Source organism: Leuciscus leuciscus (assembly GCF_965113295.1).
Source record: "Leuciscus leuciscus genome assembly, chromosome: 7".
In the NCBI taxonomy this organism is placed as follows: Eukaryota; Metazoa; Chordata; class Actinopteri; order Cypriniformes; family Leuciscidae; genus Leuciscus; species Leuciscus leuciscus.
In genome coordinates this window covers 4,851,988-4,876,292 of record NC_138731.1, presented here as the reverse complement: position 1 = coordinate 4,876,292, position 24,305 = coordinate 4,851,988, and the positions used below count along the sequence as shown (strand labels likewise).

General features: G+C 40.2%; 2 protein-coding genes across 2 annotated transcripts in view; one reads left to right on the top strand and one right to left on the bottom strand.

Annotated features, from left to right (window-relative positions):
- LOC309503386 (bactericidal permeability-increasing protein-like) overlaps positions 1 to 16,274 on the top strand; it is a 45,058-nt gene extending 28,784 nt beyond the window's left edge. The window contains exons 5-16 of the mRNA XM_082176197.1: positions 6,996 to 7,148; positions 7,263 to 7,326; positions 7,454 to 7,514; positions 7,864 to 7,955; positions 8,759 to 8,935; positions 9,091 to 9,150; positions 9,402 to 9,569; positions 9,818 to 9,882; positions 15,258 to 15,300; positions 15,395 to 15,458; positions 15,588 to 15,664; positions 15,796 to 16,274. Coding sequence (XP_082032323.1) covers positions 6,996 to 7,148; positions 7,263 to 7,326; positions 7,454 to 7,514; positions 7,864 to 7,955; positions 8,759 to 8,935; positions 9,091 to 9,150; positions 9,402 to 9,569; positions 9,818 to 9,882; positions 15,258 to 15,300; positions 15,395 to 15,458; positions 15,588 to 15,664; positions 15,796 to 15,846 — 1,075 coding nt within the window. The 3' untranslated portion in view covers positions 15,847 to 16,274. The remainder of the gene's footprint in view (positions 1 to 6,995; positions 7,149 to 7,262; positions 7,327 to 7,453; positions 7,515 to 7,863; positions 7,956 to 8,758; positions 8,936 to 9,090; positions 9,151 to 9,401; positions 9,570 to 9,817; positions 9,883 to 15,257; positions 15,301 to 15,394; positions 15,459 to 15,587; positions 15,665 to 15,795) is intronic.
- LOC309503416 (uncharacterized protein) overlaps positions 1 to 24,305 on the bottom strand; it is a 166,689-nt gene that overhangs the window by 77,449 nt on the left and 64,935 nt on the right. The gene's annotated exons all lie outside the window — the stretch shown is intronic.

Sequence of the window (24,305 nt, the reverse complement as noted above, 5' to 3'; positions counted from 1 at the left end):
GGTGTGTGTGTGTGGGGGTGTGATGTCACGTAGCAGGAGGAAGTTTCGTTATCTTTCTGTGGTCCAGAGAGGGGAAGGGGGTTTGGAATGTCTCTGAGGTGCAATTAGTGTCGTAAAAGTCCATTTGTCGCCGACTAGCTGGAGCCGAAGCATGATTTGCACTCACGAGTTCAAAGTGCACCAGCTTTTGTATTCAGGAAGAAATGTTTTTAGCAACATAGAGTATTTGAATTTGTTAATTCAAACCAACGACGAATGATTCGATAGCCAATGTTGTTACATATAGTCAAATGTAATTTATTCCTGTGATCAAAGCTGAATTTTCAGCATCATTACTCCAGTCTTCAGTGTCACATGATCCTTCAGAAATCACTCTAATATGATGATTTGAGGATCAAGAAACATTTATGATTATTATCAGTGTTGAAAACAGTTTTTTACAATTTTATTTCATGATGCTATGATGAATAGAAAGTTCAAAAGAACAACATTTATCTGAAATAGAAAGCTTTTGTAACATTAAACACTACAATTCAAAAGTTTGGAGTCAGTAAGAATTTTTATTTTATTTTTGGGGGAAATAAATAAAATAAATCAATACTTTTATTCATCAAGGATGAGTTAAACTGATCAAAAGTTACAGTAAAGACATTTATAATGTTAGAAAATATTCTATTTTAAATAAATGCTGTTCTTTTGAACTTTCTATTCATCAAAGAATTTTGAAAAAAAAATTGTACACAACTGTTTTCAACATTGAAAATAATAATGAATGTTTTTTGAGCATCAAATCATCATATCAGAATGATTTCTGAAGGATCATGTGACACTGAAGACTGGAGTAATGATGCTGAAAATTCAGCTTTGATCACAGGAATAAATTACACTTTAAAATATATTAAAATAGAAAACAGTCATAATATTTCACAATAATACTGTTTTGTTTTATTGTTTTTTATCAAATAAATGCAGCCTTGGTGAGCAGAAGAGACTTCTTTTAAAAACATAAAAAATCTTACCGATCTAAAACTTTTGACCAGTAGTGTGTATATATATATATATATATATATATATATATATATATATAATACTATTTTTGTCAAAAATAAAGTCATCAACTAAGATGTTAGCTGTTCCAATGTTGGCTATATTCAAACTAATGAATACATATGATAAAATGTAGGGCTATAATAATTTTTTTTACAAAGAAAGAGTACACTTGAAATATTGTTGAAATTGTAATTATTGTTGTAATTGTAACCTTTTTAATAAAATAGCAAAACATATTTACAAGATAGATGTAAGCAAAATCTTAAATGGTCAATATAAGTCTTCTAAATATATCTTTTGTCCTTGCATTCATTCTTGGCTCAGTCAGTGTCACACCTGAATGAATGGCTAATTATGCAGAGTCATTACGCATAATCGGTGGGACATTGTATTTTCAGGTGTAAACCACTCCTCCTTCACGCCCCACTCGCATATTGGCTTTCCAAGCAAAACCTGTTTTACACAATTTAAATCAATGTATTGTTTTATTGTGAACGATAAAGCAAGACTATTTTCACATAATTTTGAAGCCAGAACTCGAAGCGACAACATCCATTAGTCAAAAGTCTTATTGACGTATATTTAGTATGAGTTTTGTGGTCTTATTTCAGCAACTTTCATTTTTATTTTTTTCAATAACCACGCATAAACATTATTCTCTTAAAAATACAAACATCTACATACATGTTCCTCACATATTATGCTAGCCCTGTTTGTGCTATATAGAGTGAATTTACACCTTTGCCATTAACATGTTTATAAATAACAGAAAAAAGCACAAATGTCAGGGCATGTCAAAACATCCCAAGGGCCCCAAAAACACATCAGACCCCAGAAGGTTAACCATCCCGGGTGCAAGGCACGAAGGAGATACCGAAAGGGCCTGGAGATCTCCTACTCTTTTAAGAGAAGAAATGGCTAGAAGGAAAACAGTTTTGAAGGTCAGAAATGTATCTGAAACAGACTCAAGAGGCTCAAAGGGAGCGACTGATAGACCTTCTAGGACCAGGGCCAGATCCCAAGCTGGAATTCTGGTACGAACTGCAGGCCTCAGCCTCAGGGTGCCACGAAGGAAACGTATAATTAAAGGATCTCTTCCAATAGAAAGACCCCCCACCGGGGCATGGTAAGCAGCAATAGCAGCAACATAGACCTTCAGTGTGGAAGGAGATAACCCTGAAGCAAAACGATCTTGCAGGAACTCAAGTATTGAACTAATAGTGCAATTAACTGGATCCCATTGTCGTATATTACACCAAGAAGAAAAAAAACTCTCCATTTTAGGGCGTAAAGTTTCCTCGTGGACGGAGCTCCAGAGTTTAGTATGGTCTCTACAACCGGGCCCCCTCAGAGGCCAGACCCACAGGTTGAGTGTTTCTGGGCGGGGATGGAGGATTACTCCCCCCGCCTGAGATAGAAGGTCCCTCCTGACCGGCAGCTCCAGGGGAGAGCCGTCTAGAAGGGATATTAGGTTCGAGAACCAAACTCGGCTTGGCCAGTACGGAGCTACTAGCAGTACACTCGCTCCATCCTGGCGAACCTTCTCCAGAACTCCTGGAAGCAGAGCGATCGGGGGAAAAGCATACAGACGTAGCCTCGGCCACGTCTGCACCATGGCATCCAGACCTAAAGGGGCTGGATGTTTGAGTGAAAACCAAAGTGGACAGTGCGTCGTATCCTGAGACGCTAACAGATCCACCTGTGCCTTGCCATACACTCCCCAAATGCGCTCCACCACCCCGGTGTGGACCCTCCATTCCCCAGGCCTCAGCCCCTTCCTCGACAGGATGTCTGCTCCTACATTCTGATGCCCCGGAATATAAATTGCTCTCAGGGAGAGTAACTTCCCTAGGGACCACAAGAGAATCTGGTGTGCCAGTTTGAATAGTGGACGTGAGCGCAGACCCCCTTGATGATTTATGTAGGAGACCACCGACGTGTTGTCTGTGCGAACAAGCACGTGATGGCCCCTGAGGTCTGGAAGAAAACGCCATCATCTCCAGGCAGTTTATGTGCCACGAAAGATGATGACCTTTCCAAAGACCTTGAGCTGAGCAGCCTTCATTACCGCTCCCCAGCCCGTGAGAGAAGCGTCTGTCGAGAGTGAAACTCGATGGCAAAGAGCTCCTAACACTGGACCCTGGGAAAGAAACCAAGGTTTCCTCCATATAACCAAGGCACGGAGACACCGCCGTGTTATCTTGATCATACGGAGTGGGTTCCCCCTCGGAGAAAACCCTTTGGTCTTGAGCCACCATTGAAGGGGTCTCATGTACAGCAGGCCGAACGGAATAATGTTGGACACGGCTGCCATCAGACCCAACAGTCTTTGGAACTGCTTTACAGTGAGTTTCTGGCCTAGCTTTATCTCTTTTACAGACGTGAGGATTGAAGCGACACAAGCAGGTGAGAGCAGGTCATTGTCACTGAATCCCACACGACACCAAGAAAGGTGGTCCTCTGTGCTGGAGAAAGTACACTTTTCTTGACATTCAATCTCAACCCCAATTTCTTCATATGCGCGAGAACGACATCTCGATGCCGAACCGCTAGAGGTTCCGACTCTGCTAGGATAAGCCAGTCGTCTATGTAGTTCAGAATAGGTATGCCCTGCAGCCTGAGCGGGGCTAGAGCTGCATCTACGCATTTCGTGATTGTGCGGGGTGATAAAGCTAGACCAAATGGAAGAACCCGATACTGGTAGGCTTTGCCCCCAAAAGCGAACCTTAGGAACTTCCTGTGTTGTGGAAGGATGGAGACATGGAAGTATGCATCTTTCAGATCTATCATGACAAACCAGTCCTCGGATCTGATTTGAGTCACGATCTGCTTCAACGTTAGCATCTTGAACTTCAATTTCTTGACTGAACGATTCAGAAGACGAAGATCTAAAATGGCACGCAACCCCCCATCCTTTTTCGGAACAATGAAATACTGGCTGTAGAACCCTGAATCTCTGTCGGCCGGCGGGACCGGCTCTATAGCTTCCTTTGCTGAGAGTCCTTCCACTTCTTGTTCCATCACGAGAGCCTGCTCTGGATGTACTACTGTGAGTAACACCCCGTTGTAGCATGGAGGACGAGAACCGAACTGGATTCTGTACCCCTTCTCTACTATATGCAGGACCCATTGAGATATATTTGGTAGAGTCTTCCACTCTGACAGATAATCTACTAAGGGAACCAGCCTCTCAAGGCTGGCCTCTGTTATGATAGGCCAGCCTCTAGTGGTCACTTCGGTGACCTAGAACATACTGGCAGGAAATAACCGAACTGACTGACTTTCGACCCTCCTCAGAGAGCGTGAATCCAACGCAGCGTCGAGGGGGCGCTGAGTCGGAAATTCGCTGGAAACCGCTGCGCCCCGAGGCACCGAGGGTGGCGGGGTTGGCAGAACAGCATCCTGAGGGCACCGGGATGGAGCAGGCACCGTATAGTGAGGTGAACACTGAGAGTGTCGTCCCGCACCCCATGGTTTTCGCGGGGGGCACGAGAAGCGACACTCTCCTTCTGTTGCGCTCTGTGTACGGAGCTTGACGGCTGGGGCTGCTCACGCCCAGCAGCCCCAGAGGCCTGTTGACGGCGAGGGAGATACCGTTTGCTTTTTCGCTTCTTGAAATCTATCTACCACGGTGTTAACTGCTTCACCGAATAGACCACTAGGCGAAAGCGGGGCGTCCAACAGAAAATATTTGTCTTTGATATCAGAAAGATTTAACCAAAGATGTCTCTCTGTAGCCACATTAGCTGCCATCGACCGCCCAATAGCACGAGCGGTCTCTTTAGTGGCTCGAAGAGACAGATCGGTGGCCCGACGCAGTTCTCGAACTACGTCAGGCCCCGCCCCCTCGCCAGTCTCGAGGTCCCTCAGCAAGTCAGCCTGATACGCTTGTAGTATAGCCATGGTATGTAGACATGCACCGGCCTGACCTGCTGCCATATATGCTTTACCCACTAACATAGAGGAAGTTTTTAAAGGTTTAGTGGGCAGCATTGGGGACTTCAAGGACGATGCCGATGCCGGAGAAAGATATGATGCAAGAGGCTGTTCTACTTTCGGCATCGTCCTATAACCATATTCATTCAACCCTTTAATCTCAGAATAAACATGAACTTGAGGGCTAAATACTCTAGACGAATAAGGTTTATTCCATGATCTAGATAACTCTTTGTGAAGATCTGGAAAGAATGAAAGTCCCCTAGGTGGAGGTATTGTGCTTGATGTGAGGAAACGTTTGTTTAAAAGGCTCTTAGGACGGGCACCTTGTCCTCGTGACAGATAACAATAAATATGACAGACAGTTTGACACAGAGCGCTTGCTGAGGCACAGAAGCTAGCGCGGTCGTAACCCGGATGTGCTTTTATCCTTTCCTGGTCATGACGTCACCCGCCCGTGACGTTCAATCTCGCCATAGGACTAGTTGACACATGTTTCAGACGCAATCACGCAGGGGTGTTCCCAAAGCGTCATTGACGCATCGCGAGTTCCCTCGAAAGGGAACAGCATTTTTCATGGACAAGGGAAAGGTCTTTCGGTTAACTTAGTGTTAGCGTGGCACTGGTCCAGGTGTTTCTACAAGTTACTTATGCTATTTCTCGATGTCACATATAGATTGTTCTAGACTATTACTTTCTTGTCCTTTTCTCTGACAAACTGAAAATAATGGGAGTATGTCCATCTCACAAATGTAGAATCCATCACTGCCGCCATCTCAACCATCACATTCCAGCAACAGGAAATAGACACTACTTTACCCGCAGATAATTTCCCCTGGTGCTGGAATGTCTCGTGGTGTTGGTAAATTCGTAAAAATATATATATATTTTGGGGTAAAATGCGTTGTTGTAATGTGCATTACTGAGATTGTAATGTGTGTAATATTACCACATTTTTTATTAGTTATGTGTTATATTACTGCGTTACAGCAAAAAGTAATACTTTTGTAATGCACTGACCCCAAGCTTCTCAGGGTCCTTCAGGGCATGGCTGCGATGACAAGTTTCATAACAATGCGTCGCTATGTTCGTAATTAATTGCATTTTATTGCAAAAAAAACAACAACATTAGATCAACACTGGGTCTTCCAGCAAGACAACAACCCAAAGCACATCCAAGTTGGTCCAAATGTTGTTGAGGGACAAGTGGCCCCCTGAAAGTCCAGATCTAAATCCCATTAAGAATCTATGGCGGGAGCTCAAGCTTAAAGGGATACTCCACTTTAAAATGAAAATTCTGTCATCATATACTCACTCTCATGTTGTTTCAAACCTGTATGAATTTCTTTCTTCTTCTGAACAGAAAGGAAGATATTTAGAAGAATATCAGTAACCAGACAGTTTCTGGTCTCATTGACTTCCATAGCAGGAAAAAAATATACTATGGAAGTCTTAAGACCAGAAACTGTCTGGTTACTGATATTCTTCTAAATATCTTCCTTTCTGTTCAGCAGAAGAAAGAAATTCATAAAGGATTGAAACAACATGAGGGTGAGTATATGATGACAGAATTTTCATTTTAAAGGGGAGAATCCCTTTAAGGTCCATGCTCAAAAAGAGCTGGAGCAATTTGCCAAAGAGGAATGGAAAAGATCAACCTGATCTCACGGCAATTCGTACCAATTTTACGAGGTGTCTAATTCGTACGAATTCATACGACCTCACTCGTACGAATTTGTACGAATGACCTACTCCTGACCCCGCCCCTAAACCTAACCCTCACTGGGGTTTAGACAAATCGTACGAATTCGTACGAGTGAGGTCGTACGAATCAGCCATATTTTACTCACTCGTACCAGTTGTTCGTGAGATAGCGTTGGAAAGATCCCTCGAGATAGCTGGCAAGCATCATATCAAAGTAAAATGTTTTAAATAAGACATTTGTAATGTAAAGGAATTGATTGTTTATAAGATATGTAATATGATTGTCTTTTGTTCTATGATTGCAGCCATGATGGCGGCTCATTTAATCTGGCTGTGTACAATATCCACATCTACACCCTCCTGCAGTTAGCGGATGATGCTGGCCGTCTCTCCATCACCACTGTTCAATGTAGTGCTAATGTAGGAGATGTGAATATTCATTTCCATGGAGGAGCTAGGTAAGTATTAACAAAGCATAAAAAGACTGATGATACCTGAAGATACATGCAACAATTGTGAATATCTCTTATGACTACCACTAATAGAGCATTTCTATTCTTTCTATTCTGCAGCATTTTTTTCAAGCCATTTGTAAGTGGTTTCAGTGAAAAAATATCAGACACGATACATGAGAAGGTTTGTCATTTTATCAAAACAAATTAGCCAACACTATTATCTGCTGCTGGTAATATTTCATTATGTCTCAATCATTGTCATTATTATTATTATTATTAATTTTTTTATTATTATTATTATTTTTTAGATTTGCCCGGCAATTCAAAAAGCAATAATTGGATTAGAGACAACTCTACAGGAAATACCTGGTACTGGCACAAAACATTTCTTTAAATGATATATATAGATCACATAGATTTATAGTTAAAAGAAGACATATTATGCATTACGAAAAAATTTGATTAATTGTTATTAAAAAATAATTTAAAAGGCCTAATTTTCTTGAATTTGCTGTGAACATTTTTGTGAGATTCACCCTACTGTGGGTTATTTCAGCCGTATTATTGAGCTATTGCTACTTAATGACATTAATGTTGTTGACGTGATTGTAAATACAAAATCCTTGGAAAACTACTTAGAAAACTACAGCACGCATTACATTCCTCTTCATAAGATGACTACAGTAATCACGCTCAAATGACTTCTTCTACTTTCTAGTTAACATACCTGTGGGTCCGTATATATCTCTGAGCATCCCTCTCACATCCTCCCCGGCTGTGACAGAACAAAGCTTTGAGTTAGATATTAAGGTAAGGATTTTTAATTCAGCATTTATAATACTGATTAAAGCCAGGAATACACTGTGCGATTTCAGCATTTATTTTGTTAAATACCAACTCTCACTGTACGAGTAAATCGCATTAGATGTAAAGCCAAAGCTCACAATCGATACGGTCCGATCGAGGAGCTGAGACTTAAAATATCTATTTCGTGTCGCCATGGTTTAACTTCTGTTTTCGGGCAGGCGCAGTGAAGGGAAAAGGCACTGAGTTTAGGGCAATCTTTGGTAGCTCTGCTTCAACTGTGCGATACCCTCACAAGTTCTAACATCAGTAATTAACCCGAGCATCTGATTGCCGGTCGGGAGAGGTTAATCGCCTCTTGTTTCTCGCTGTACACTGCACGACAAAGCTGAAGTTCGGCCAGACTCAAAAAAAGAGTCATACAACTTAGGAATCGGCTCAGATTCAGACGAAAATTGCACAGTGTTTGCCCAGCTTAACATTTTATTGCCATCATTTAAATGCATACAGTTACAACAGGGGTGTCCAGTCCTGCTCATGGAGGGCCACTTTCCAGCTGATCAAGGTCTGCAGAATCACTAGAGACTTCCAGGCATGAGTGTTGAGCTAAACTCTCCAGGAGCAGGATTGGCTTCTCTGAGCTGTCCAACCATCCCTGAGCCCCAGCTATTATTAGGTTTCTCTTTCTGAATATATTTAGAATTCGAATAGATTTCTCGATTTGTAAACAGTGTTGTGGATTTTATTTATTCGCTTTGGAATTTTTACCGTAACCTGCCAATGACGTTTGGTTGTTGTTCCTGTGACAGGGTGAGTTTTACAGCCGCAGTTCTCCGTCTGAACCGCCTTTCTCTGCAAGCGTGTTTGACGTGCCGTATGCAGAAAACTACATGCTTTCAGTGGCTGCCTCTGAGTTCTTAGTGAATTCAGCAGCGTATGCATTCCTCAGCTCTGGGGCTCTTCAAATCAACATCACAGATGACATGGTGAGGAAGTAAAAAAAAAAAAAAAATACTTTTACCATCTCCAATGAATGATACTATACAGCATCACATTATAGACTTACAAGGAATCATGTCCTCTTATAGATTTAAAATATAGATTTAGCTATTAAGTCACTCATTCTTCTCATTTAATGTAGATACCAAAGAGTTTTCCAATTCATCTGAACACCAGTCAGTTTGGTGCCTTCGTTCCACAGGTCAGTGTATGTACAGGTCGTGACTTTGTAATGGAATTTTTTTTTTTTTATAAAATATCTTATGTTTAATGTCAACCAGTAAATAACTAGAGAATATGACTACGTTTGCATATACTGATGTAACACCAGTCACGAATCTCATGTGTATTTACATGTCTAAAATGTGTCTGTTCCATGTTCTATAGTTTTCAAGTAAAATCTAATTGTTATCAAGATGAATAATGTGCTCTGTTTACAAATTATTTGTTCAGCTACGCACATTGTATCCCAACATGGAGATGCAGGTGCTGTTATACGCCAGCGATACGCCACTATTCTCCTTCAGTTCAGGGGAGATAGACATTCATGTGCCGGCTGCAGCAAAGTTCTCCGCTGTTAAACCTGATGGTATGCTGGTGCCTCTCTTCAGACTGGATGTGGTGAGTACACAAATTATGAACAAAAACATAGTATAAAAAATGGGAAGAGGAACTCTCACACTTTAACAGTAAATATAAAAATTGCACAAAACATGTTGGCAAGACCTTGGCAAGACCTAAGCTGTAATGTCGAAACTGCAAACAGTGATACAGAACCATGTGTTCACCAAATTGATCAATTAATCAAAAAGGAAACAGCAATTCAGCTTAGAATGAACTTCAGTGTTCTTCTCTCACTCCACCTGCAGGACGGCAGCTTCAGTGGAAGTGCTCGGATTGACCAAAACCTGACTGGAGCTTTCCAACTGAAAAAGTGAGTTTCATTGATATTTGTCCAGTTAAAGACGCAGTCAAATGAGCTTCATTTTTAGTTGTGTTTTCATTTCAATCATGCATTGCAGTTTTTGGAAACGCTTTAGATTACAGCCCGAAAGGAAAGTACTGTGTAAGTAAAACGAATTTACAGAGTACCTTTCTGTAATTATAACGTATCTATAAAGTACACAACGGACCCTTTATGCAGACTGTGATGATGCGTTTCCATTGCAAGTGTAGTAATTTTTTTTCATTTTTTTTTTCATTCTATCTATCTTTTGATATTCTCTCTCTCTCTCTCTCTCTCTCTCTCTCTCTGTATATATATATATATATTTAGTATATATATATATTTAGTATATCTTCTCAAGGGACAATACTATAGAAATGAAACTTGGATATATTTTAGAGTAGTCAATGTGCTGCTTGTATAGCAGTTTATATTTACTGTCCTCTGAAAATAACTCTGGCAATATCTGGCAACAAAAGTGAGTACACCCTAAGTGAACATGTCAAAACTGTGTCCAAAGTGTCAATATTTTGTGTGAGCACCATTGTTATCTAGCACTGCCTTAATCCTCCTGGGCATGGAGTTCACCAGAGCTGCACAGGATCCTCTTCCACTCCTCCATAATGACATCACAGAGCTGCTGGATGTTAGACACATGGCGCTTCTCCATCTTCCGCTTGAGGATCCCCCACAGGTAGGGATGGGTATCGTTAAGGTTTTAACGGTATTACTACTCTTACCGATACTCCTTATCGATCCAGTACTTTAACGGTATTCTTATCGGTTCTTTTTGTTATATAAAAAAAAGGAAGAAAAAAATATTTAGAACATAATTAATATGTCTTTATATTTTGAAATGTTAAATAAATATCTATAGCAAAAGAAAAAGCAATGCTTTAACAAAACAAATAAAACATGTATGTTATGCAGAAGGGTGCAGGCTTTTGTGTTTTATATACAGAAGACATAGGACACCAAAAACAAAGTACAAACACATGGTCAAACAAAAAAAAGTATACAATAAAACAAATATACAAATTATATACCCAGTACTTTAATTTCAGTAATGTCTACTGACGTTACTGTTCAGGAGTAATATGGGCTAAAAAGACAACTAATAAAGTCAGATGTAAAACAACACTGCATAGTTTATCACAGATAGATCAAAGCTTATAAAAGCCAAAATTATTCATTCAAGAGCTGCGACTGATTTTCTCTTTGCCTTTTGTTGTTTGATTCACATTAATGGAGCAATCGTCAGCAGGTTTATTAGACTGCTGCCTCTTTAAGACAAAATGCAGATCTAATCATTATTACGCATCATATTTTCTCCCAACTATTTACGCCCATTTAAGACATAAACTGTAGTTAAGTGAATAAACTGTTTAAGTGAATCTCCAAGACGGGCATTTTGACATATTTGTGTGTATATTTGATTGTTTAGATCCGCACACGAAGCCCAAAATATCCGTTGCTTGTCTCGTTGCGGTGTGTTTCGGAGAGCGCGCCGCATTTGGAACAGCGTCTATTGCGTCAATTTTGGTACTTTTAATAGCATTTTATTATCAAACGCGTCCCGCAGTTTAGCAACAGTACAGACTACATTTTACAACAATCACCGATCGTGCAGATTCTGACGTTACGTTTGGGTTTTAGGGAGAAATGACAGCGCACCGCTGTGAAGGGAAGTTGCCCTAGACAGAATGCGGCTTTAGTTTTTAATGGTTATACCTCAAATATCTTATTTTTTATAATCATTGGAAGCCAAAATCTAAATCTAAAATAAAATTAGTTTAATATCAAAGATCTAAAGTGTAACCGTTTAAATGTTTAGTTCTGTCCTCATCGTCACTCGTTAAGCAGGGCTGTTGTGTTGTGCGCGCCGTGACTCCGCGTGAAAGATCGCTCTCTCTCTCTTTAGCAAAAATGCATCACAGACAAATGGTTCAATTATTATATATAGAAGTGGCTGGCAAGATTAATTTTGCAAGATAATAATTTCTTAATAACAATAATAAATAGCACGTGTACTTTCTTCATTTCTCCAGTACCGACAGCAGAACCGATAACGTCCGAGCTTATCGATCCAGCGGTCTTTCATGATTCAGCACCGGGGCCTGTTTAATACCAGGTTTCAGTACCCATCCCTTGATTCAGCACCGGGGCCCGTTTAATACCAGGTTTCGGTACCCATCCCTACCCACAGGTGCTCAATAGGGATCAGGTCTGGAGACATACTTGGCCACTCCATCACCTTCACCTTCAGCTTCCTCAGCAAGACAGTTGTCATCTTGGTGGTGTGTTTGGGGTCGTTATCATGCCGTTCGGCCCAGTTTCTGAAGGAAGGGCATCATGTTCGAGATGGTCCTCACTGCAGAACATGAAATCCACGGGGAGGAGTCGGATCTAGATCCAACTCCTCCCACCTTACATATACCTAAACCTACCCATCTCCACCCCCTGATCCCTAAACCTACCCCTAAACCTACCCATCTCCACCCCTTAATCCCTAAACCCACCCCTAAACCTACCAATCTCCACCCCTTTATCTGGATCCAACTCCGCCCCCCCGGATCTCGTGTTCTGCATTGAGGTGCTACTGTCATGTTCTGCTTCAGAATGTCACAGTACATGTTGGAATCCATGTTTCCCTCAATGAAGCGCAGCTCCCCAGTACCAGCAGCACTCATGCAGCCCCAGACCATGATGCTACCACCACCATGCTTGACTGTAGGCAAGACACAATGTTCTTGGTACTCCTCACCAGGGCATCGCCACACATGCTGGACACCATCTGAGCCAAACAAGTTTATCTTAGTCTCATCAGGCCACCGGACATGGTTCCAGTAATTCATGCTCTTGGACAGGTTGCTTTCAGCAAACTGTTTGCAGGCTTTCTTGTGAGCCAGCTTCAGAAGAGGCTTCCTTCTGGGACGACGGCCATGCAAACCGACTTTTTGCAGTGTGCAGTGTATGGTCTGAGCACTAACAAGCTGACCTTCCGCTTCTGCAACCTCTAAAGCAGTGGTTCTCAAACTTTTGTACCACCATAATGACCAATATGAAAATACAGTAGCGTAGTAGACCTAACTATTCAGCTACAGTTATGCACAGCTCAAAAATGAGGCAGCTTAATTTCTAATAAGAATATTTATTATTGTCAGCCACTTTAAACATTGTAAAAACACAGTTTGAACATTACCACTGCACTGTGCTGCTTACATACAGGTAAATAAAAAACTTAAATAATGATTCAATTCAAATGTATTGCACCTAAAAGTGAAATAAAAACTGTAGCCTACTATACTTAAAATTTTTATAAAAAAACAAACAAAAAAAACACAGGCTGTGTATTCATATTTAACCCTTTTAAACGTACATTTAAAATATCCTGGCTAACCCCTGTGAGTTTTTCAAGGCGATCATTATTTAGAACTGATCACTTTATTGTTTCCATGGTGACGCGTCATTGCTTGTCACGTGACACACCACAGTTTTATTTTATTTTTTTATTCAAAATATTCACAAATTTGTTAGCTATGGCATGAAATATTTGATATTCCGATTGTCAAATAAATGCAAGTGGAAGTGTTATGTTGTTTAAACACCTTTATAACGATCGCGTTAGTTGAGCTATATGCGCCGTCATGTTAGTTTGTGCCACATTCAGAGAATCGGATCTGTTGGATTTACAGCACGTGAATTCATCCACTTCTCCCGAAATACATGAAAGTAAGTGGCCGGTGAACTGGGAGAAGAATAGAGTAAACTTTAAAGTTACTTACACAATGTGTTTCTTACACAATCTGATATGAATAAAACGTGTCTTCTAATTATAATGGAAATTATTATTATTTCCGCTTCCATAGACGTCAGTGTGTATTTTACAAATTCTAAATGTATTTTTTTTTAGTACTTATGCAAATTTAAATGTCTGAAACCTAAAATAAACATTATGTGGTTAAAAACACTGAATAATTGTGATATTTGAGAGCGCCTGTGGCGCGCGTCCGTCTCTGGCTCAGCGCCAGCCAACTGCAAATAAGCACATGAATTTAGCAGTTGATCACGTGATGCACTGACCGTTCTACTCACACCGGTGTAATCGTATCGTACGCTCCAGGGACCAGCCAAGACTGATCACACAATAGACAGTAAAAGATCACACCGGTTTGATCTTACGTGTGAAATTCAGTGATTCCTCTGCGTACCACTAGACGGAGCCTGCGTACCACTAGTGGTACACGTACCACACTTTGAGAACCACTGCTCTAAAGCAATGCTGGAACGATCATGTGTCTGTTTTTTTAAGCCAGCTTCTGCATCTGACGCACAGCACGAGGACTCGGCTTCTTTGATTGACCCATGCGAGGCTTGTTCCAAGTGGAACCCGTCTTGGAAAACCTCAGTATGACCCTGGCCTGTACTGTAACTCAGTTTCAGGGTGTTACCAATCTTCTTATAGCCTAGGTCAACTTTGTGGAGAGCAACAATTCAAATTCTCAAATTCTTAGAGAGTTCTTTGCCATGAGGTGCCATGTTGAACATCCAGTGGTCAGTATGAGAGAATTGTACTCAAAGCACAAATTGTAACTGCTCTAATACAAGATACACACATTTGTATGGTCCTGTCAAGCAGACAAAAACATGACCATGATGAATAGGACATGTGGCTTTGCATGATTAAACGACGTACAGCTATTATCACTTAGGGTGTACTCACTTTTGTTGCCAGCTATTTTGACAATAATGGCTGTATGTTGAGTTATTTTCAGAGGACAGTAAATATATACTGCTATACAAGAAGCACATTGACTACTCTAAAATATATCCAAGTTTCATTTCTATAGTATTGTCCCTTGAGAAGATATACTAAAATGTTTGCTGAAATGTGAGGGGTGTACTCACCTTCATGAGATACTGTATATCTATATGATACCATCAGTGCTGGGAATGATGCAGTATATTTTAACATGGTAACTGGATAACCCTTATTGCTATTTTTTTCTCTTGATTAGAATGCTAGACATTTTAAATTTAAATTCAGCATGATAACTATTACAGCTGCCATGATTAAATAATCTGGCTGATCAGCAGTCTTGCACTGGTGTATTCATCTCTATTACATAATAAAGTACAAAATAAGTCGATGAGCTTTGACAGCTTGCTTTCAGCAAAAGCTCAAACTTACACTATGGTTTTGTAGCAAAATTACCTCTTATATGTCAACATTTTATTTCTTAATGCATGAATACTTTAAGTAAGCCCAAGATATCTAAAAAAAATAAATAAAGAAAAAATAAAGAAAAAGTGTACGTTTTCTGAAACTCTACATCATCTTTTGCCCTGAATGCTGCATCAAGTTTAACGCTGACTCTCGGATCATCTGAGATTGGTGATTTTAAGGTGAGACCAGACAGTGATGATTCATGTCAAATATTCACTTTGGTAGATCAGCATTATAAGATGTTTTATCTTTGTCTAATCATTCAATGTACAGACTGACACACTCGAGCAAATGTCAGTGATGGCAGTGAAGATGTTTGTACTTCCAAAAATAAATGGTATGATATTGCATTTATTACAAACTTGCAACCAAAAAAGCAACTTCTGAAAACTATTGACTTTGCAAAACTGTTTTTTAGAAAGTCTGGTAACTGATAATTAACGCCTTTTTCCACTTTGCATTTTAGCGGCCCTGAAGGCTGGTTTTCGCTTACCCACACTGAAAGGCTTTAGTTTGATCAATTCTCAATTGCTTATAAAAAATGTGAGTACTATTAAATGTTAAACTATTGAATGTTTGTATTCTGAAATGTATGGGGTTTGGATTTCGTTTGATATTGCAAAATGGTTGGAAAACACAGTGATACAGTCTGAATTTGTTTGTGGCTTTTTCAGGGCTTTGTGGCCATTTTTACTGATGTCCAGGACTCCCTGACGGGCCTCTGAGCTCCACACATGACCTGCACAAAATAACTAATAACTGTACAACTGCAGAATTGTTTTCAGTGTAAGAATTATATAATCATTACTTCAAATGTCCATATATACAAATATATAAAATATGACCATGTAATTTTTCCACATAATATTATGTAAAAAATGTTTTGCCACCCATCCATGCAAAATACTCTACAGGCTATTTTCTACAGTTTACAGTGAAAAAAACAAAAACAAAAACAAACATAGTTCCTTCATTGGAGTTAATTTGTGTAAATAATCTGGCTTGCATGGAAGGCTGGCATGATGTCTTTTATCTATGAGCTAGAGTTTGTGTGAAAGCTTATTAAAAAATATAATAAGCAATACAACATTCATGTTATTTCACTATACCATTAAAGGTTTTGAAGCCTTTTGGATATGACCAAGGAAGTATATATATATATAGTTTGTATATCAGTCCGATAATGATATATATATATATACTGTGTGTGTGTGTGTGTGTGTGTGTGTGTGTGTGTGTAGTACTCCTGAAAAGAAGTATATAAAGTTACAGAAAGAACAACGCTAATGTGTATTTCCCATGAGTGAAGCACATCACAGGTGCGCCCCCTAACAAAGCGTGAGATGACGTCAGCACGCAGGTAGGCCTACCTTTAAGGTGAGTCAGCGAAAGTGGCCCTCCAAAAGCAGAACTGGACACCTCTGTTTTAAGTCTGGGTTAGGGTTAGGGTTAGGGTAAGCCTGGAAGAGAGCCGGCATGTTGGACAGGCCAAAGGGCAGTCCTTGGTATTCAAAGTGCCTTGTGGGAGTGTAAAAGGGCCCCTATTACTGTATGCTCATTTAGAGCAGTGGTTCACAACCCTGCTCCTGGAGTACCCCCAACACTGCACGTTTTCTTTGTCTCCCTAATCAAACACACCTCATTCAACTCATCAGCTCATTGTGATAATGAGCTGATGAGTTGAATCAGGTGTGTTTGATTAGGGAGACAAAGAAAACGTGCAGTGTTGGGGGTACTCCAGGAGCAGGGTTGGGAACCACTGATTTAGAGGGTCATAATTTTGTTCAGCAGTCTACTAGAATACGTTTACATGATTTAATGTTTACAAAACAAAATTTTCTTGCAATATACATTGTTGCAGTACCTGTTTTCACTTTAAGTTTCGGTTTTCTTAAAAAACCCGCCTTCCAAAAAGCCCAGTCTGCTCTCATTGGTCAGCCGGCTCCAGTCTGCTCTCATTGGTCAGCCGGCTCCAGTCTGTTGTCATTGGTCAGCCGGCTCCAGTCTGTTGTCATTGGTCTCCTGCTTAGAGCGTGTTTCGGAAATGTAACATCCCTTACCATAACCTGTGAGTCCAGAGGTGCTGTAAATACTGCTCATGCTAATTATGGTATATTAGTTTGAGTCCGATAATGACAGAACAATAAACTGATCGACCCAAACCACCTTCCCCAAGCATGACTTTTGCAGGACATTTGAGTGACCATACTCTGCTTCTGGCCCTATCTCCAGCTGTCTTTCGACGGCCATCTCAATAGAAGTGCCAGCATGTCCTGAGGGTGAGACCGTGGCATCAAGAAGGAAAGTCCTTGGTTTAGTGAGTTCCACAAGCTGTAGTCTCATGAAACACAGAAATGTAAGAATGCTGCAAGTAATTCTAGTCATTTTGACCATCCACATCCATTCAACCTCACACTCTCTCTCAGAAACTCTGCTCTCTAAAGACTGTCAACAAATTCAAACATGCAAAAGGATCCATATAAAAGATTTTGAATAAAATATGTGTATATAGATTGCACTGACAATGGCTTCAAAAAGGGCACTCATTCATCAGTAGATCAATGTTACACATGGTTATTCATGTATCAGCATTTTGTAGTGCATCAATAACCTTCTGATGGTGGTGTTGCTACTACTAGAAGTGTCCTCAAATATCATCTCTCTGAAAAAGAACCAGCCACACAACTCTTCATAGAGTTCCTTCACAACCTCGCAGCTGACTCAAGTTCTGATGATAACACCTGTCAAACATTCATTATTCCCAGTGGAATATCCGTCTGATACCGTATCTACACTGTTCACATCAGAAATGTTTTGCATCATACATAATATACATATCTAATGTCTACAGTGGATAGTTGCTGGACCTCATGCTGTAGAGTATGTAAATGTAAAGTAAATAACACATCATCTTTACAATCAGAGAGTAGACACTCGATGAGATCAGTGAATCAGACCACATATTATCATGGTGATTATGAACTTCAAATGAACCTTTCAACATACTATAAGAAATTATGGTCTGATCCCAACAACTTCCACTCCAATATATATATATATATATATATATATATATATATATATATATATCTCAAAATGTTCCTTCACTTAAAAGAGCTTAATTATCATATAGAGACAATTACATCCAATCTCAGTAATATGTAAATAGTATCACAGAGGGCAACCAATAACCATCTTGATTACAGGGACTTCAAATAGCTTGTCACCTTAAACATTTGACGGTTTTGTTTTAACAGAAGATCCACTTCAGATAGATTTTATCACCTTAACCTTTTGCTGTTCTGATTTCACAGAACATCAAAGATGTGGGTACAGAGGAAAGATCCTCAATTTACATTTAAGACAGAGTTTCAGCCTCATGTTGAGAGGGAAGACAAATCTGTTATTCTTAAATTACACTTAAAAACAGAGCTTCATTTACATGTAGAGGGGGAAGACAAACGAAATAGAGGATAAATGTTTGAGCTGAGAGGATGAGATTCATTCTGTGGGACTCCGCTGAATCCGAAGTGCTGTCTGTACTTTGTTACTACTTTGCTGTAATAAACTTCATTTTTGAGATCTTCGACGTCCACATCATTTTTTCTTACATTGGCGAGCCAGACCCAGGAATCAACGGATTTCCAACAAAAAAGGGAAAAGGTAAGAAAAAGCTGTTTTCTTTCATTTATGCTGTTTTTGTCAAGGAATTCCTCGTTTAAAAAAAAATCTAGAAAAGAAAAAAATTAAGGACAGAAGAGATCGAATGTGGTTTATTCAGTACATTTACATTTACATTTATTCATTTAGCTGACGCTTTTATTCAAAGCGACTTACAATTGCTATATATGTCAGAGGTCGCACGCCTCTGGAGCAACTAGGGGTTAAGTGTCTTGCTCAGGGACACATTGGTGTCTCACAGTGGATTCGAACCCGGGTCTCTCACACCAAAGGCATGTGTCTTATCCATTGCGCCACTACCACCCCAGTATTAGCAGGAGGAGTTTTAAGCCTATTCCGTAAAATTTTGTTTAAGATTCTAACGTAACTGAATAAGCCCGAAGCAGTGTGGTGGCAGACTTGTATTGGAATTGTTGTTTCTAAAGTAATTGAAACAAAGTGCTTAAGTGTAAAGTTTCTAAAGTAACTGACATTTGGTGTTGGTCTCTTATAATTCTGTTAAGATTCTAAAGTAACTGAATCAACCCGAAGTGGTGGCAGAGTTATATTAGATTGGTTGTTTCTAAAGTAACTGAAACAAATGTATATGTTTCTAACGTACTTGAAACCGATTGTGAAGTTGTAATGATTCTGAGGAAATTCTAAAGTAATTGAATAGACCCGACGCAGTGTGGTCACAGAATTATTTCACAACGATTGTGTGTTAAAGTGTAGGCTAGTGAGTCCGATGCGCCGTGACTCTGTGAAGTTCAAAACAAGAACCCGAAGCAGTGTGGTTTTGCCCGACGTACTGTGGCAGTGTTTTAAATTGGATAAATATTGTTTAAGCCCGAAGTACTGTGGCTAAGTAAATTGTTTTAAGAAAATAACACAAAACCCGACGTAGTGTGGTTTCGTCTGACGTACTGTGACAGTGTTACATTTCTTAACTGTTTTGCATAATGAAATTTAAGGTCCAATGGATTGTGGCTGTGGTTAAGTTTAGAAGCCTCAGGTAGTGTGGCTACTTTGATCATTTGCGTCCGAAGTACTGGAGCTGTGAATAATTAGACTAACGGATATCTTAAAGGAACTAGATAACGTGTAGTCATCTAAATCAGACTTTGTGAATAACTATTAGATCACGAGATACTCTAAAGCCCGATAAGACTTTTGAAAATGGAAGAAATTATTGTTAAATACATTGCTAAACACGGTTCTCAGGGAATGTTTGACGGAATAGAGAATATTGTTGATAAACCGAACAAGTGGGCTATCTCTAAGTTTGAAAATGATCCCAAAATGCCTAAGAACAAAAATGGGAAAATTGCTAATGCGCTTCAAGCACTTTTTGCTTCATACAAAGTAACTAGGAGGAGAGTAGATGAGTTGGAGGCTGAAAATGAGCGACTCAGTGTTGGGGTAATTTCTACAAAAAATTACCTTGCTAGTGAAACGATATGGAAAGAAGAAAAGGTAAAGATGCAGAATGAGATTGTACTTCTTAGAACTAACAATAGTATGCTTAAATCAACTGTGAAAACATTGTCCAACAATTTGGAGGAGGCGAAGGCGGCTTGTCAGTTTATGATAAAGAATGGCACAACTGAGAAAAACCCTAGTAAGGCATTGTGCTGTTGCTTATGTTTAGCTGTGTTTCTTTTCCGCCTCCCACTGGACATTTAAGGTACTGCACTATGTTTATATAGTTTACTTTCGATTTCCCTCAGTGAACGCAGTCAAGAACAACGGGCACGCAGTTTCTATCGGCTTTTGATTCCATCGATTTAAACCTTGGAAATATATGTCTGTAAGTGCAATATTTTTCACTAATTAGTGATTTAAAGTGTTTAAGAATTTTTAGAACAGAGATTATTGCTATATTTTTGTTATAAGCACACTTGATTTGTGTTATTGGTAACGTGCAATGTTGTAGCGTCGATACATTCTAATTTCTTTTCTGTTTATACGTAATCTCATTTGAATATAATTTCTCTGTGTTTATAACTTAAAATTTATGTGAAAGGAACTATGTACAAACCGTAATGTTAAGCTGGATATGTGTATGTAAATGTGAACATAATGTTCATAAATATTTTTCTTCTTGTTTGTAGTTTTACAGAAAAAATATTGAGAAGCGAATCACCAGTAAAGTCACTAAAGTTATGAAGACTGCTTTCTGGAGTTCTTTTTTCAAGTTGTACGCTATCTGTTAAGTTTGCTTAAGCTATCGCAATTGGTCAGAACAGAATAGTAAAAAGACATTGACACAGCGGGTGAAAACAGCGGAACCATACAGCCATTGTTACATTGCGATGCACAACTCTTCAGAACTAAGTAAAGTATGGAGTCACACAGTGATGAGAAAGATAAATCTCAAGGCTTTGAGATTAGATCACAATCTTCTAGCTGCAAGTCATCTCAACGATCAAGTCGGTCATCAGCAAGTGTGGCAGCGACTCGAGCTCGAGCTAAAGCCGAAGCAGCTCGAGCTAAAGCATCTTATGCAGAAAAAGAAGCAGCTATGATGAGGAGAAAAGCAGAAGTAGAAGCAGATCTATTCTTGCTACAATCTCAAAAAGAAGCAACTGCAGCGTCTGCTGAAGCAGCGATTTATGAGGCAGCTGCTGACATAGAGGAGGGAAATATAGGTGAATTGGACCATGAGACAAACTTAGTTTGCACTCAGCGTACTGAAGAGTATGTTCAGAAGCATACAATGGAACAACATCAGCAGCGGTTTCCTGATACTCCGATTTTACAGTCATCCATGAGGAGCGCTGAACCTCTTCAGTGTGAAGCTACAGTAACATCTTCACATGTGCATCCATCGTATGGAATGGAGGAGTTCAAAATAAAACATGAGACAAGGGATAGCCAGAGAGGCGAAGATCATGGACATCACTCTGCTTTTGAGGCTTCTCCTATTCCCAGCTTTAGAGCTCCCATGGTTAACCTGCAATACACATCTGATTTAGCTAACTACATGGTAAGAAAAGAGATGGTGAGTTCTGGTCTTGTGAAGTTCATTGATCACCCTGAGAACTACTGGGCCTGGAAATCATCTTTTCAAGATGTTACAAAAGACCTCGGATTAACAGCTAGAGAAGAGCTCGACCTTTTCACAAAATGGCTCGGCCCAGAGTCATCCATGCAAGCAAAACGGATCAGATCGGTTCATGCGCACTATCCTATAGCAGGTGTCCGTATGCTTTGGCAGCGATTGGAAGAGTGTTACGGGAGCCCAGAAGTTATTGAGAATGCGCTGTTGAGAAAACTGGAGGAGTTTCCAAACATTTCTAACAGAGATGGGCAAAGACTCAGGGAGCTGGGAGACATGCTTATGGAATTGGAATCTGCAAAGACAGGGGGACATTTACCAGGTTTAGCAATTCTTGACACTGCAAGGGGAGTCAATCCCATCATTGAGAAGCTTCCCTTTAATCTGCAGGAAAGATGGATCACTCATGGAGCTAAGTATAAAGAGGATTATCATGTCTCTTTTCCGCCATTTGGCTTCTTTGTGCGGTTCATTTGCGACCAAGCAAGAATAAGGAATGATCCCAGTTTTTTGTTATCTATGCAGAGTCGTCTTAAACAGGAGAAATTTTCACGGGTCAGCAACAAAATACCTGTGTCGGTAAGGAAAACTGAAGTGTTAGACACAGTTTCAAGAACCAGAACCAACCAACCTCCAGAACAAAAGATTTTGGACCCTAGTAAGCAATGTCCAATTCACAATAAGCCGCATCCGTTGTCAAAGTGCCGTGGTTTTAGAGGAAAGACCCTGGATGAAAGGAAAACTTACCTCAAAGAACAGTCTATCTGCTTCAGATGTTGCGGTTCCACCAAACACATAGCCAAAGAATGTGGGGCAGCTGTTAAATGTAGAGAGTGTAACAGTGATCGCCATGTCTCTGCAATGCACCCAGGGCCTGCTCCATGGGCAGAGGAAGCTCCAGTAAAAGAGCGAGTGCAAGGCGGGGAGTCTGAAGGAGATATATCATCTGATGTTACTTCTAAGTGCACGGAAATCTGTGGCAAAGCTCCCAGACCTAGATCATGCTCGAAAATCTGTTTGGTTGACGTTTATCCATCTAACTGTCCTAAAAAGGCTAAGAGGATGTATGTAGTTCTGGACGATCAGAGTAACCGGTCTCTAGCAAGGTCTGACTTCTTCGAGTTGTTTGGGATCAACGGAGACTCTTTCCCCTATACTCTTCGTACATGTGCTGGTTCATCAAAGACAATGGGAAGGAAAGCAGACAATTTCATTGTTTGTTCACTTGATGGGAAAACGCAGGTGCCACTTCCCACTCTCTTAGAATGCAATATGTTGCCTGAAGATCGTGACGAAATTCCAACACCAGGAATAGCACAATACTTCCCTCATCTCAAGTCAATGGCTGACAAAATACCACCTTATGATGCAAGAGCTCCCATTCTTCTCCTTTTAGGAAGGGACATCCTAAGTGTGCATAAGGTTCGGGAACAGTATAATGGACCTGGTAACACGCCATATGCTCAGCGTCTTGATTTAGGCTGGGTCATTGTGGGAGAAGTGTGTATGGGAGGAGTACACAAGTCCGAGACTTCAAATGTTTTCAGGACAAACATACTGCAAAATGGACGTACCTCTTTTTTCTCACCCTGTTCTAAAGGAATTCAGGTCAAAGAACAGTTTGGCACTCCTAATAATCTTTACCAGTCCACTCTACCTTGCTGTCCAGTCACAGGCTGTCTTACAGATCATCTGGGTGACAAAGTCTTTCAGAGGACTCCCGATGATAATAAACTTTCTCTGTCTGTTGAAGATGAGATCTTCCTTGATGTTATGAACAGAGAAATGTACATAGATGAGTCGAACCACTGGGTAGCTCCCTTGCCATTCCGTTTACCTCACAGCCCACTGCCGAACAACAGGGACCAAGTTATGAAGCGTCTTAATGCCCTGCAACGCACTTTACAAAGGAAACCTAAGATGGCTAAACACTTTGTGGAGTTTATGCAAAACATGTTCATCAACAAACATGCTGAACTAGCTCCCCCACTGCAGCCTGAGGAAGAATGCTGGTATTTACCAATATTCGGTGTATACCATCCTATGAAACCTGGGAAGATTAGGGTCGTTTTCGATTCTAGTGCACCATGTGAAGGCATCTCTTTGAATAGCACACTTCTTAGTGGACCAGATCTAAACAACAAGCTACTCGGGGTCCTGATGCGCTTTCGTAAGGAGCAGATTGCAGTAACAGCTGATGTAGAACAAATGTTCTACTGCTTCAAGGTCAGAGAAGATCACCAAAACTTTTTGAGGTTCTTGTGGTTCAGGGATAATGATCTGTCCAAAGAAATTACAGAGTACCGAATGACGGTTCATGTTTTTGGGAACAGCCCATCTCCAGCTGTGGCAATCTTTGGAATAAGACGAGCAGCTGATTTCGGAGAAGAGGAACATGGTAGAGAAGCCAAACAGTTTGTCCATCAAAACTTTTATGTGGACGACGGCCTGATTTCGGTCTCC